Here is a 14,025-nt window from a genome sequence, read left to right on the forward strand (position 1 = left end):
AAGATGGAAGTATGAGAATGTGCATCGATTATAGAGAGTTAAACAAGGCAACAATAAAGAATAGATATCCGTTACCGAGGATTGATGACCTGTTCGATCAAATACAAGGTTCAAGTTATTTTTCAAAGAGCAGGATATAGAGAAGACTGCATTCAGAACGTGATATGGACACTAGAAGTTCTTGGTTATGTCGTTTGGACTAACTAATGCTCCAGCAACATTCATGGATTTGATGAATAGAGTGTGTAATCTGTTCCTCGATAAATCTGTGATAGTGTTCATAGATGACATTCTGATTTATTCAAAAAGCCAAGAAGAGCATGGCAGACACTTGCGAGAAGTGTTGGAAGTATTGAAGGAGGAGAAGCTATATGCTAAGTTCTCCAAATGTGATTTTTGGATTAGAGAAGTCCAATTCTTGGGTCACGTGGTCAACCAAGAAGGTATAATGGTTGATCCGGAAAAGATTGAAGTTGTGACAAAGTGAGAGCAACCGAAGAATCCCACGGAGGTTCGAAGCTTTTTGGGATTAGCCGGATATTACCGAAGGTTTATCTAGGGATTTTCTTCAATCGCTAGTCCATTAACAACTTTGACCCATAAAGGAGCCGCTTATACTTGGAATGATAAGCACAAAGAAGCTTTCGAGTTGCTAAAGAAGAAACTATGTGAGGCACCGATTCTATCTTTACCCGATGGAGTTGAAGACTTCGCTGTTTATAGCGATGCGTCTGGGGTTGGATTGGGTTGAGTTTTGACCCAAAGAGATAAGGTGATCGTGTATGCATCCCGACAGCTAAAAGAGCATGAAAAGAACTACCCGACTCATGATTTGGAGTTGGCAGCTGTAGTTTTCGCTCTGAAAATATGGAGGCATTACCTCTATGGCATGAAGTGCAAACTTTTCACTAATCATAAGAGTCTCCAATATCTCTTTAGTCAGAAGGAATTGAATATGAGTCAACAACGCTAGCTAGAATTACTTAAAGATTATGACTGTGAGATACTTTACCATCTCGGTAAAGCAAATGTTGTTGTTGATGCTCTCAGTCGGAAAGTCAATCTTGAAAAGAGAAGGCCAAGAGCGTTGAGAATAGTAGTTGTCTCGACTATTTTGGAAAGTATAACGAAAGCTCAAAGGGAAGCTTCTGAAAAGAATGACCAGAAAGAGGAACGTTTGGGTAAAACGTTGGTATTCAATACAAACGGTCATGGACTGAAGGTATTCCAAGATCGGGTTTGGGTACCTAAGACAGGAGGAATAAGAGATCTTCTGATGGAAGAAGCTTACAAAACCATGTACTCCATTCATCCTGGTAGCACAAAGATGTATAGGGACCTGAAACCCTATTACTGGTGGCCGACGATGAAGCTCGACATTGCGAAGTATGTGGCGGAGTGTGTGACCTGTGCAAGAGTCAAGGCACAACATCAGAAACCATACAGGAGTTTAGAACCTTTGCATGTGCCTATGGGCAATTGGGAGGACATCACGATGGATTTTGTCACTAAACTGCCCAGGAAAAAGAATGGTCATGACATGATTTGGGTGGTCGTTGATCGATTCACTAAGAGTGCGCATTTCATCCCAGCCAACGAGAAATGGTCTATGGAGAAGCTTGTGAATTCTTACGTAAAGGAAATTGTGAGGCTTCACGGTGTTCCGCTAACGATTGTGTCGGATCGCGATAGCTGTTTCACCTCAAGGTTTTGGAAAAGTCTACAAGAGGAAATGGGTACCAAGTTGTGTTTAAGTACAACTTACCATCCACAGACTGATGGTCAGAGCGAACGAACGATACAAACACTTGAATATATGTTAAGAGCATGTACCTTAGAATTCCAAGTTAACTGGGATGAACATTTACCATTGGTAGAATTTTCCTACAATAATAGTTTCCACTCGAGCATTAAGATGGCACCTTATCAAGCTTTGTACGGACATAAGTGTTGTACGCCGTCTTGTTGGCTTGAGGTTGGGGAAAAGCAGTTTATGGGACCAGAGATAGTCCATCAAACTGCTGAAAAGCTGAAAATAATTAGGGAGAGAATGTTAGCAGCTCAGGATCGTCAAATGAGCTATGCTGACAAAAAGCGAAGACCGATGACTTTTGAAGTTGGAGATTCGGTTTTGCTTAAAGTCTCGCCATGGAAGGGACTTATAAGATTTGGTAAAAGGGTAAAATTAAGTCCAAGGTTTATTGGACCATTTAAAGTTCTTCATAAAATTGGGAACCAAGCTTATAAGCTCGAACTACCAGAAGAACTGAATGGAATTCATAACACTTTTCATGTGTGTTATTTGAGGAAATTCATGGGAAAAGTTCCCGATATAATGCCAATTTCTGAATTGAGAATCGATGAGAACAAAAGATTGATTGAAGAACCAGAGGCAATCGTTGACCGAAAGATTAAGAAGTTGCGACGTAAGATTGTTGAGTTAGTGATTGTCTGTTGGAAACACGCAAATGGGTCAAATCTCACCTGGGAAACGGAGAGTGACATGATGAGTCGTTGTCCGTATTTGTTTGTTGATGTGTGATTCCGAGGACGGAATCATCCTAAGTGGGGAAAATTGTAACGCCTGTGTTTCTGGGCTTGCCATTTTTAGCAATGTAATAGTCTAGGTTAACCTTTATAACCCAATTTGAAATAATCAGAATGGATTATTTGTGAATTATGTGAATTATGTGTTTATTTTCTTAGTTATTATATTTTAATGAATTAGGAATAAAATAAGCGTCAAAATTAAAGTGTGAGATATGCCCCATATCTTTGCATTAAGATGTAGTGGTTGAAACAAGGATTCCGGAGATATAATGAATGCCGAAATCTGAGTTATAACGAAGAAGTTATGACCCGTCGAAGTTTCGCGACAAAATCAGTGTGGTACAGCGTGACGTAAATAGTGAATTTACGAAGGAGTGATATTTAGCCTTAGTGATCAAAACGAAAGACGTAGATAATGTTGAACCGAGAGCGTGCATAAAAAGAATGCCTAAATCTGACTTCATATGAGGAAGCTATGATTTTTCGAAGTTCCAGCTTAGCAGTAGACAGCCCAAAAGTTCGAATTAAGATTGAGCGAGTTTTAGCCGAAACTTTCTAAACGAGAATCGAAGATCTCATTGATAGTAGTGCATTGGTGAAAAGACAGACGAAAACGGATGTCAGACGAAGAAGTTATGAATTTCTAACGAAGTTTTTCTGTCCCAGCCTACTAAAAATAAATAATAAAAATAAAGTCAAAATTAGACGATAGAGTCTAAATGAAAGTTTTAGAGTATGGTCTGACCTATGCGTGGATATAAAGAACATCGAAAACGGAGCTTGTATGCGAAAGTTACGCAATTTAGAAGTTTGACGAGCCAAATTACGCCGAGCGTAATTTGAGTACGCCCAGCGTACTCAGAGGAGTGCAAGTTGTCTGACCAATACTCGAGTGCCACCAAATGACGCATACAGTGACGTCGAAGTACGCCCAACGTAACCAAATTACGCCCAACGTACTGAGTACGCCCAGCATAATCCCAGACCCAGCAGCCTATAAATAGAACTCAAGATAAGCCATTTTCCTTGCGATTTTTCTTCCTTTCTCTCTCTAAGTTTTGCATTGTTTTTCATGCGTGCCAATCATATCCCGAATCCCTGGTATCATTCTCGAGCCCTGAAGCAAGTTCCGAAGCCCCGAGGATCCCGAGAAGTGAGATTTCCAAGCCGAAGCCCTGCCCGCGAGGAGTCTAGTTTTTGTGAAGATCTTCCAGATCTACCGAAGAATACTACTTCTGCAAGTAGTAGTGTTGTCCGATCATCTTATGATCGAGTGAGTGTATAGTCCCTTTCAATACACGATATTATACAAGTAATCCTTAAATGTATTTAAGAATACGGGTTGTGTGAGGGTATTATTATTACCTTCTAACACATAGACTTATATGACTCTCCTTGAAATTTCTTGTTATGTGTTTACGTATTACATGCTATTTGGATGGAGTATTGAAAGAGCATCCTATACAGTTTTTCTTTTAAAAATTATGTATAAAACATGCATATTTTTATCTACTAATATGTTGGGTAGAACATGGGTAGACAGTGGTGTGCAATGAAATAAACTGATGAGAGGCCTCGTTGTTGGTGTTATTCTAGTCATTCAGCACAGTATGGATGACGACCACAGACTCTTCTAGACAGTCCTGTGGAACGCTAGCAGGCTCATAACCTATAGGTGTTTTGAACGATGTGTTCACCGGTGTACTCTATCCCCCACATGGTTGCCTTTAGGACACTTATTGTTGAGGAAGCCCCTCTGCAGTAATGTCCGACCCGATGAAAATCCTAGATTAGGCTCCTTATAATAGATGTTGTTTTTAGGGACGTAAAGTGAGGATAACGGGAATGGGTAATCGGGTTATTATTGATTGTTGAAATTAAATATAATAATTTATTGTGGGTTGAAAACCCTATATGCTCACCAGGCCCCCAAGCCTGACCCACTCAGTTTATTTCTATTACAGGAAGTGGCGCAAGGGCATAAGATGGATGAATCATCAAGTTGTTTTGTTTACAAGTCTGTATATGTATATTTGTTGAATGACTTGTAATGTTATCTTTTATGCTTTATGTTCTGTATCGGAACATGACATCCCGATTTTTGATTATGAAATGAAATTATATTTCTTTACGAAATGTTTTGTTAAAAATCTATTTTATCATGTTTTGTTTTTGGGAACAAATTCCGCATCTCTTTTAAAATCAAAAGGATTTACTTGGAAAATATTTAAAAAACATAAATGAAACCGGTCTTTTCTGGCCGAGATTTTGGGGATGTCACAGTTGGTATCAGAGCATTAGTTTAAGCGAACTAGGAATTTGTAGGATTTCTAGACATAAACTTAGAATGCTAAGTGGAAATTTAAGTTGAGTGTATGTTGTATTTTAGACACAAGCACTAGTATATTTTAGGAAGTTGCCTAAAATGCTTTTATGTGCTAAATGTTATATTTTTCCATATATGATATTATTTGTTCAGATCTACGGTTTGTTGCCAACCGGATCTGAAGGTGTATGTGTTTAGGATTCTAAGTGTATCTACACGATATTAGAACTAGCATGGAATCATTTGGAGTAATAAGGATGAATTGAAATCTTATCGTGAAAGAGGATCTAATTTCACCTTATTCGGTGTACAGATCAAAAATGGTGAGAACAAGAAGCGGAGTTGGAAATGCTGATAAGAATAGGAATCAACCACCAGCGAATGAGCGAGTACGTATAATAGCAGCAACACCAGAGCCAATAACAATGGTTGGGGTACAATTGATGATTCAAAATATGTTGGATCGGCCACCATGTTGGCCTTCCCTAAGTTATACAGAATCTCGCAATCATAATCCTTCAGCACACCTAACCACCTCCTCTGTCGCATGTTGAGGTTCTGCTAATCCATCAGATACTTCAAACTGTTATGATCGGTATATATAGTGAATCGCACTCCATATAAATAGTGCCTCCAAATCTTGAGTGCAAACACCACTACCCCCAATTCCAGGTCATGAGTAGGGTAATTTTCCTGGGTAATTTGTCATGAGTAGGGTAATTTGCCTCATAGGGCTTCAACTGTCTCGAGGCATAAGCTATCACATGCTCCCTCTGTATCAGTACCACACGTAACCCTGAGTTTGACACATTGCAGTACACCACCAAATCATCCAACTCCTCAGGTAGTACTAGAATCGAAGCCTTGCATAACCTCCTCCTCAGGGTCTCAAAAGCCATCTGCTGATTTGCACCCCACCGAAAAGTCATATTTTCTTGGTCAAGCGGGTCAATGACACAACAATCTTGGAGAAATCTTGAATAAATCTTTGATAGTAGCCCGCTAAGCCAAAGAAGCTACGAATCTTTGATGCGTTCTTCGGTACTTCCCACCGCATTACAGCCTCAACCTTGGCTGGGCCAACCGAAATACCCTCCTGATTGATGACATGCCCCAAAAACTGTACTTCCCGCAGCCAAAAATCACACTTGGAGAACTTCGCATAAAGTTTCTCCGCCCTCAGGGTCTTTAATACCTCCCTCAAATGCTGCTCGTGCTGCTCCATGGTCTTAGAGTAGACCAGCATATCATTGATAAAAACAATCACTAACCGATCCAACATCGGCCTACACACTCTGTTCATGAGGTCTATGAATGCTGCTATGACGTTGGTGAGCCCGAACGACATTACCACAAAGCCATAGTGCCCATATCGAGTTTTGAAAGTTGTCTTTAGTATATACTCATCCCGAATCCTTATCTGATGATACCCAGACCGAAGATCAATCTTGGAAAACCAAGACGCACCCTGAAGTTGATCGAACAAATCATTAATCTTCGAAAATGGATAACGATTCTTCACCGTTAGTTTGTTCAGATCCCTATAATCGATGCACATTCTATGCGATCCATCCTTCTTTTTCATGAAAAGAATTGGTGCCGCCCATGGGGATCTGCTCGGACGGACGAACCCTCGGTCTAGCAGTTCTTGAAGCTGCATGGATAACTCATGCATCTCTGGGGGTGCCAACCGATATGACGCCTTTGCAACTGGAGCGGCACCCGACACCAAGTCAATGCGAAACTCCACCTGCCTCTCCGGAGGCACTCCTAGTTACTCTTCGGGGAAAACATCCCGAAAATCCTGGACAACTGGCACACTGCCCGCATCCGTTGTGGTCTCTACCCTCGTATTCGAGATGTAAGCCAGAAACCCCATGCAACCCTGCTGTAAAAACCTCCTAGCCTTCACAGCCGAAAAGAGGGTCGGTCCCTACGAGGCCCTCTCGCCATGAATAACAGTTCTCCCCCACTTGGGGTTCGAACCCTGACCAACTGGCACTCGTAATAAATCATGGCCCCGTTGGCCCCTAACCAGTCCATCCTGGCAATCACTTTTGGCCATCGCAACGATATCAAAACTAGATCAACACGGAACCTTTCACCTAATACATTCAGGACATAACCATGATACAGCCTCGCAACGCTAACGATGCGGTCGTCTGCAATCTCTACCTCAAGCGGGGAATCCAATATCCTTAGCACGTCCATGAACTTCTTGCTAAGTGCAAGTGACACAAATGATTGGGTAGCACCCGAATCAAACAAGACATAAGCAAGCATACCATTGACCAAAAAGGTCCCTATACAATCATAGAATACACATAAGTCGCATAAATCATAATGATCAGAGAATAATAGATACGTACCAGCCACAACGTCTGGTGCTGCCCGAGCCTCCTTGGTGGTCAATTGGAATGCGCGACTCTTCACTACCGCAACATCCGCCCTGGCAGGGCGGCCATCGGTAATCCTCAGTGTGGCGAGCGCATGCGCCACCACTGCTCCTCCCCCTCCCTGCAACTTCAGAAAATCGGCCCGCTTGTGGCCGGTCTGGTTGTAGTGAAAACATATCAAGCCCTTCTTAGGGCAGTCCCTGCTCACGTGGCCCGACTGAACACAGGTATAACACGTCGTTCCATGTTTCCTACAAGCTCCCCCATGTGACCTCCCACACTTGGCATACCGCCCCAGCCCTACTGGCCCCAAATAGATGAATCCGAGGTCTTTAGCTTTTTAGCCTGACCTACTGTTGCCTGGGCCTGCTCAGGCTTCCGCTTCGTGCGGAAGTCCAACTCCATCTCCCACTCACATGCCTTCTCCACCAACTCATTCAGGGGTTTTCACCTCGTAAACCTCACAAATTCCCGTATATCAATTTGTTGTTGTGTTTTGCTTTTAGGTTAATCAAGATTACATTTAAATGGGAGAGGTTTATTGCTAATTTGTATTACCAATATGTATTTAAGTGTAATGGATTAATTTGATGACCAAATATAATCTTCATAAACATTAAGCACATAAGGAAGCTATAGAGTGCATGCTTGTTTGACTTTGTTCAATATAAGAAGTAGATTGTCATTTAAGGGTGAAACCCCTGAATGAATGGGGGTCTTGGGGCAGCGCCCCTGGGAGAGGGGTCCAAGGAGCAGAACCCTTGATCGAGTTGTCTTGTGACAATTTTCAGACAAGAGATGTATTTAACCAATTTTTGGTCAATTTTCTGATATTTATGAAATTCATAACAATCCTCTCATCTGTTTTAGTTTCTCATTTCAAGTCTTATCCAACTGTTGATTTTAAGAGTACTACTGAAACACTTCAATTTGAAAGTGTTTCATGATTCTCAAAATTCCAAAGTGCTATTACATCTAAAAAATCTAACAAAAGTTTCAGTGGCAAAGGACTTGTTGATGACATGAAAATGGCGAAGGATGTGTAGATGGTTTGATTCATCTGAAGCCCATTATGCAGTTTACGCTGGAATTGGAATTGGGAACGCAACCGGTTTTACCTATAGACCACTACTGACCAAACGACTCGAGCATTTCGTTTTAACGAGATAAGAAAAAGAGTTAACTTCGTAAAATGGTAATCAATAATTAATTTGCTTTTAATTCATTACAATAGTATAATAAAACATAAAATAAAGTTTATTAGTTTTTTTTTGTTTTTTTTTTTTTTTTTTTTGGAAAACAACAAATATATTAAAAACAATCAAACGAGAAACAGAGAAATTACAAACATAGAAATTGACATAGGTTCCAAATTCTCCAATGAATGTTTTTAACTTTTTATATGGTTTATTAGTTTCTTAGACTTGAGTTTTGGAGTTTTTGTTGGATAGTAAAAGATATTTAAATTATTAATCATGGTTTCGTTTTGTTATGTAACGTTTGTCTTCAACCTTGATACGATACCAAAGATAATTAAGATGGATGTGATAAATTAAATATTGGGGTATAATCAAGTGCCCATTGCCTAGATATCGCTTCTCTAGTCTAGTAAATGATAAAAGAGAGCAAATCGGTTAAATAAACACCATTTTTAGAAAAGTTTAACTGCGGGTTTGTGCCTGTTTGTTTTTCATCTTGATTTAAAAACACTTTAATATTATTTTGAATAGTTCAAATATTTCAAATAAATTTGACCAACAACTATTAACTAACAAGGAATATTATATGTAACTAGCAATAACTAGTAGTTATTCCCATATCCATTCAAAAGATCATGTACAATCACTTACAAACGCTCATGTTCATCTCTTCTATACAATTCTCCAACACTTTTACACATTTTCAAAGTTCATAACCAGGGAATCTAGCTTCATCAGGATTCATCATATCAAAGAAAAGATACGCCATGCCTCCAACTCCTTCAAACAACGAAAGCGGATGCTCACCTGTATCCATCTTCTTTTTCCTCATAAGCTTCACTCCTCTACCAAGTAAAAAACAAGCAAACAATTTCGCCCTTTTCAACATCTCCTCATTTTTTGTCAACCTATAAAGTGCCAAAAAAACATAAACATTCCCACTAATCCCATGACAAAGTCCAACACTTTTCAACAACCCACGTTTCCACACAACTTCTCCAACCTCCATTGCTGCATCCACAAACTCCTTATCTCCAAAAACCTAACCAATTTACATCTTTCAAGTTATTACTACAAATTAATTATTACAACTAGAATATTAATTTAATTAGTTATTCAATTACCTCAGCAGCTTTGACAAGGGTGAGAGCCATTCCAGATGCTCCTTGACACCATTGGACAAAAATATCCCGTCTATCATCTTCTTTAGAGGGATAGTTCCCACTAGGGAATCTAGTATTAATCAAGTACTTAAGGCTCTTTTTCACATCCTCTTGTACATCAGGAGTCAAATCAAAGTGCATCAAGACATGCAAAATCCCAGCTAAACCATGAGCAGCACCCAAATGTTTAGTGCCAAAATATGTATACATCAAAGGGCATCTTGTTCCAGCGCCCAAACTTCTTCCATTTTCAATCATCTTATTCACTAATCCATTCTGTTTTAACATAATAAAATGGTTCTTTAATTTATTTATAAATTAATTAATCCATATGAATTATGAAATGAATCTTACAGTGTAGGATGAAGGAATGACTCCATCACCTAAGTGCTTATTCAAGAACAGACATGCCCATAAGTGTCCAGCTCTCCCGTGTAATATTCCATCTCGCCTATAGTCCTTTACTTCATTCTGTTCCATTGTTATATAAATTAATTAATTACGTACAATTAATTAATGTTACTACTATATATTACCTCTTTGAATCGGGTCAAATATTGTTCAATCATCTGTGTATTTCCTTGGTACTTTGACACAACAGCACCAAGTGCACAAACTCCAGCAGTTCCACGTACAAAGGTTATATCCCTGTCATTTTCGATTTGGAGAACATGCTAAATATGGATTTATGTATATAGATGTATATAGAGGGTACCTATAGTATTCAGCAGCACAGACACAAGCTTTGATGATGTTAGCAGAGGTGTTGAGATCATCCTTGTTGCGAGTCACTAGAAAACTTTTCAAGAGCAAGAAAGCAGTCCCCGGAGTATCAGCATAAAGAGTAGAGTCGACGTATATTCTTGTTTGTCGGCCCCGCCATGTTCCCGCCACAACCTGTTAAACATTTCCACAAACAAATGGTAGGCATTCACACAAATTAATGCAGAAAACCAAGAAACTAACACCCAGTTCCATTCCCCCAAAAGATTCAGTATCTATAACCATGAGAGAGAGAGAGAGAGAGAGAGAGAGAGAGAGAGAGAGAGAGAGAGAGATGGTACAGATCCTTTCTGATATAGGGCGGATTTTCTGAATTTGCTACGGAGAGTGGAGGCACGCAAATGAAGTAGGTTCAGGATAAAATCTTGAGACTCTTTTGCAATAACCTCGCCTCGTTCATCATCTCCATCTACTGTTGGCGTTTCTTCTTCTAAGTCTCGCATGAAATTCTTAAAGTACCAGTCTGTCATTTCTCCGACGACGATGGCTTACTACGGCACACACTGAGAGAGAGAGGGAGAGAGAGAGAGAGAGAGAGAGAGAGAGAGAGAGAGAGAGAGAGAGAGAGTATGAAGAAGAAGATATATCTATGGCGAAGAACTTGTAGCTGACATGAAAATTGCGAATATTACGATAGGAGAAGTGAAAATGGATTCCCTGAAATCAAAGAAATGGTTACGTTATATACACCGGAGAAGAGAAAGTTGCTCACTAACGGATTTACAAAGCTAACAAACTTAACTAACTGAACGTAAATTGCATAAAACCGCTTCCGGTGTAAATTACAATTATGCCCTCTAATACTGTGGTATCTGGCACGTGTAGATGATCTGATTTATTTTTCTATATTAGCTTCTTAATAAATTATTAACTGAACAACTTTTTTTAACTGAATTGATTTATCCATATTTGTTAGAGGTGATAATCCTACACAATACAAAATAAATGAATTTGGATAAGAGATTTCGAACGTATTTAAATAAATGTGTTGACATGCTGGACACGAAAATTAAATGGGTAAAATTAATATTGGATGGTAGAAAATCCTTGTAGGTGTTTTTATTGCTCTAACATTATATAATACCCAAACTTACATAGGGATCCCTATACTATACATAAATAATAAAAATAGTATGTGCAGTAAGAATTATAACAGTTAGTTAGGGTCTAATTTTTTCAAGTCATTTATTGTCACCACATGACACATATATAAGATCTAACAATTTGGGTCAAGTTTTTTTGCATCCGATTAGCACCGAAGCACCATGGGTTTCACCTTTCCCTTCACCCAGTGTCGGCCCAAGCCCTCCAGGGCAAGCTCGGCCACGGCCCAGGGCAACAATTTCTTATGGGGCAGCAATTTTTCATTGGCTCTTATAGGTATTAACTTATATTTGGGCCTGTTAAGTAAACCATCCGTTCAAGACTTAAGGGCAACAGATTTAGATTTTTGGAGACCTAATATCGGCAACTACAAGTCAACAACGGTACAACAATTCCGATTCTTCGATCTAAACTTCTAATTATTGAAGTGGAAGAACACGAGGCGTCCCTTCTGGAGAATGGAGATTGACATGGATGATTATAATTTAAAATCAAGATTTAGTCTGCATCGATCGCCTACTGTCCTACTATCTCATCTGATTCACTGCTTCAACACTCAGCAGTTCAACGTTTCTGTTGCCCTCTCTCTCGATAAATTGATCGCTTCTCCTATATTCTTCTTTCTTTCTTTCCTGAATCGTCTTCTACTGAATGTTTGAAATTCTGAATCTTCCCTACTAGTTTATCTATTGCTCTAATTTTGTTGTGCTAAAGACTTAAAGTGAAGATTCAAAGGTGGATACAGTGATTGAATAAATTTGTCTACTCCTAGGTCCTAATCTAGTAAGTTTTTTCTAGCATTTCAAATTTCTTGCATAACATACTTGAATGCTTTATGTTTCAAAAATCTGATAGTGAGTATTGTTTAAATTTTTTTAAATTTCAGTTTTTTTATATAGCTTCCTGGAGTGTGGAAAAGTGAAATTTTCGATCCAACTCATCCAAAATTGTAGACTTGCAGTGTTGTTGATCCTGGATTACACTAAGCTTCATTAAATTTCCAGATAATAGATGTTTTTGCTTCAAAAAATGTAAGAAGACATTGTTTTAGATGAATTTTATGTATGCTTTTGTTTGTATAACATTGGTTTGGTTTGGATGTAAAATTTATTTCATTTATGTTATTTTTTTAAATAAACAAAGACATTAGTTTAGCATCTCGCCCCGAATATTAAAAATCAATGGACTGGTCCTGCCTTCACCACTCCCATTTCCCTCCATTGTTTACCCATTCCATCAAATCTGAAGGCAAAGCCCACTAACCTGTCATGGAATAACAAGTTTAGATTAAAAAAACAATCAAATTAAGTAAACCGGTTGACACAACACATGACAATATTAATACCAAACTCTTTCGACCCGTTACAACATGTCTACAAGTCTAATATTTACATAAAAATATATAGTATGGAGCCTACTAATTATATAATTCATTGTTTTTTAAACATACTGTTGTTTGTTTATATATATATATATATATATATATATATATATATATATATATATATATATATATATATAAATAGAAACATTGCTGGTCATTAATATTATGTAATAGTCATTTTTTGTTACCATTTATGTACCCCTTTATCGAGTCATACCAACTCATTCTTCATGTAGTCATTTTTTATTATCAGTTGTGTACACATTTCAATTTTATACATAAGGTCTTGTCATGAAGACGACACCCGTGTCCACACGGACATATCACGCCATCGTGTGCATAAGATATCTACCTCATGAGTCATGAAGGGAGGCATAACACCACCTCTCGTGTGGCCATTTAAAATAATCATAAAGTTCGAGATCTTCGGAGTATTTTAGAAAACCAATACTCTCTTTTGAAGTATTTTACGAATAACGGTCTCAAATGATGTGGTCTTAACATTTTAAAATATTCTTACTCTTTAAAACTTGTACGTTTACTTTTTTAATCTTTAAAACTCTTTACAACAATTAAATATACTCTAACTATTTAAAACTCTTTGAAACCCTCTAAAATATGTTTTCATGCATTAATACATCATAATATAAGACAAAATTGCAAAAATGGTCATTGTGCTATGTATTTTTTTTGGGGTTTTGGTCCAAACCACGAGTTTTTTAGATTGATAGTTCTTTTGAACTAGTTTGCTTGCAGTTTTGGTCTCTGTCCAAACTAAAATGACTATTATACCCTTAATGAATTTAGTTTTCATATTTTTTTATTTTGTAAGATTGTTATTATTATTAAATATAAAAGTGGGCTCATTTATCTTTCTCTCTCTATCTCTCTCTCTCTCTCTCTCCCATCTCTTAAAATACCGGCCCCTCATCTCTTCCTAGCCTTGCCGGAAAAACAAAGCCAAAGAATGGAGACCGCCACCTATGGTGATCTAGAGGATGCCACCGTAAATCCCACAGCTCCGCCACCTTCCATTGTTGTGCCAGAAAATAAGCAGAAAGAAGCTACAGCACCCCCTGTCACCACCTTCTCCCACCGGAAACAACCATCCCAACCCACT

General features: G+C 38.5%; 1 protein-coding gene across 1 annotated transcript; it reads right to left on the reverse strand.

The window, feature by feature from the left end:
• Positions 1-9,036: 9,036 nt before the first annotated feature.
• Positions 9,037-11,108, reverse strand: LOC145033565 (lanC-like protein GCL2). The gene is made up of 6 exons (XM_078982154.1): positions 10,699-11,108; positions 10,350-10,531; positions 10,171-10,282; positions 9,989-10,105; positions 9,596-9,910; positions 9,037-9,513 (listed from the first exon to the last, which is right to left on the reverse strand). The coding sequence occupies exons 1-6, from the start codon at positions 10,885-10,887 to the stop codon at positions 9,175-9,177; spliced, it is 1,254 nt and encodes a 417-aa protein (XP_078838280.1). The 5' UTR covers positions 10,888-11,108; the 3' UTR covers positions 9,037-9,174.
• Positions 11,109-14,025: the final 2,917 nt, after the last annotated feature.

Source organism: Lactuca saligna, chromosome 3, assembly GCF_052625555.1.
Source record: "Lactuca saligna cultivar CGN05327 chromosome 3, ASM5262555v1, whole genome shotgun sequence".
NCBI classification, from domain to species: Eukaryota; Viridiplantae; Streptophyta; class Magnoliopsida; order Asterales; family Asteraceae; genus Lactuca; species Lactuca saligna.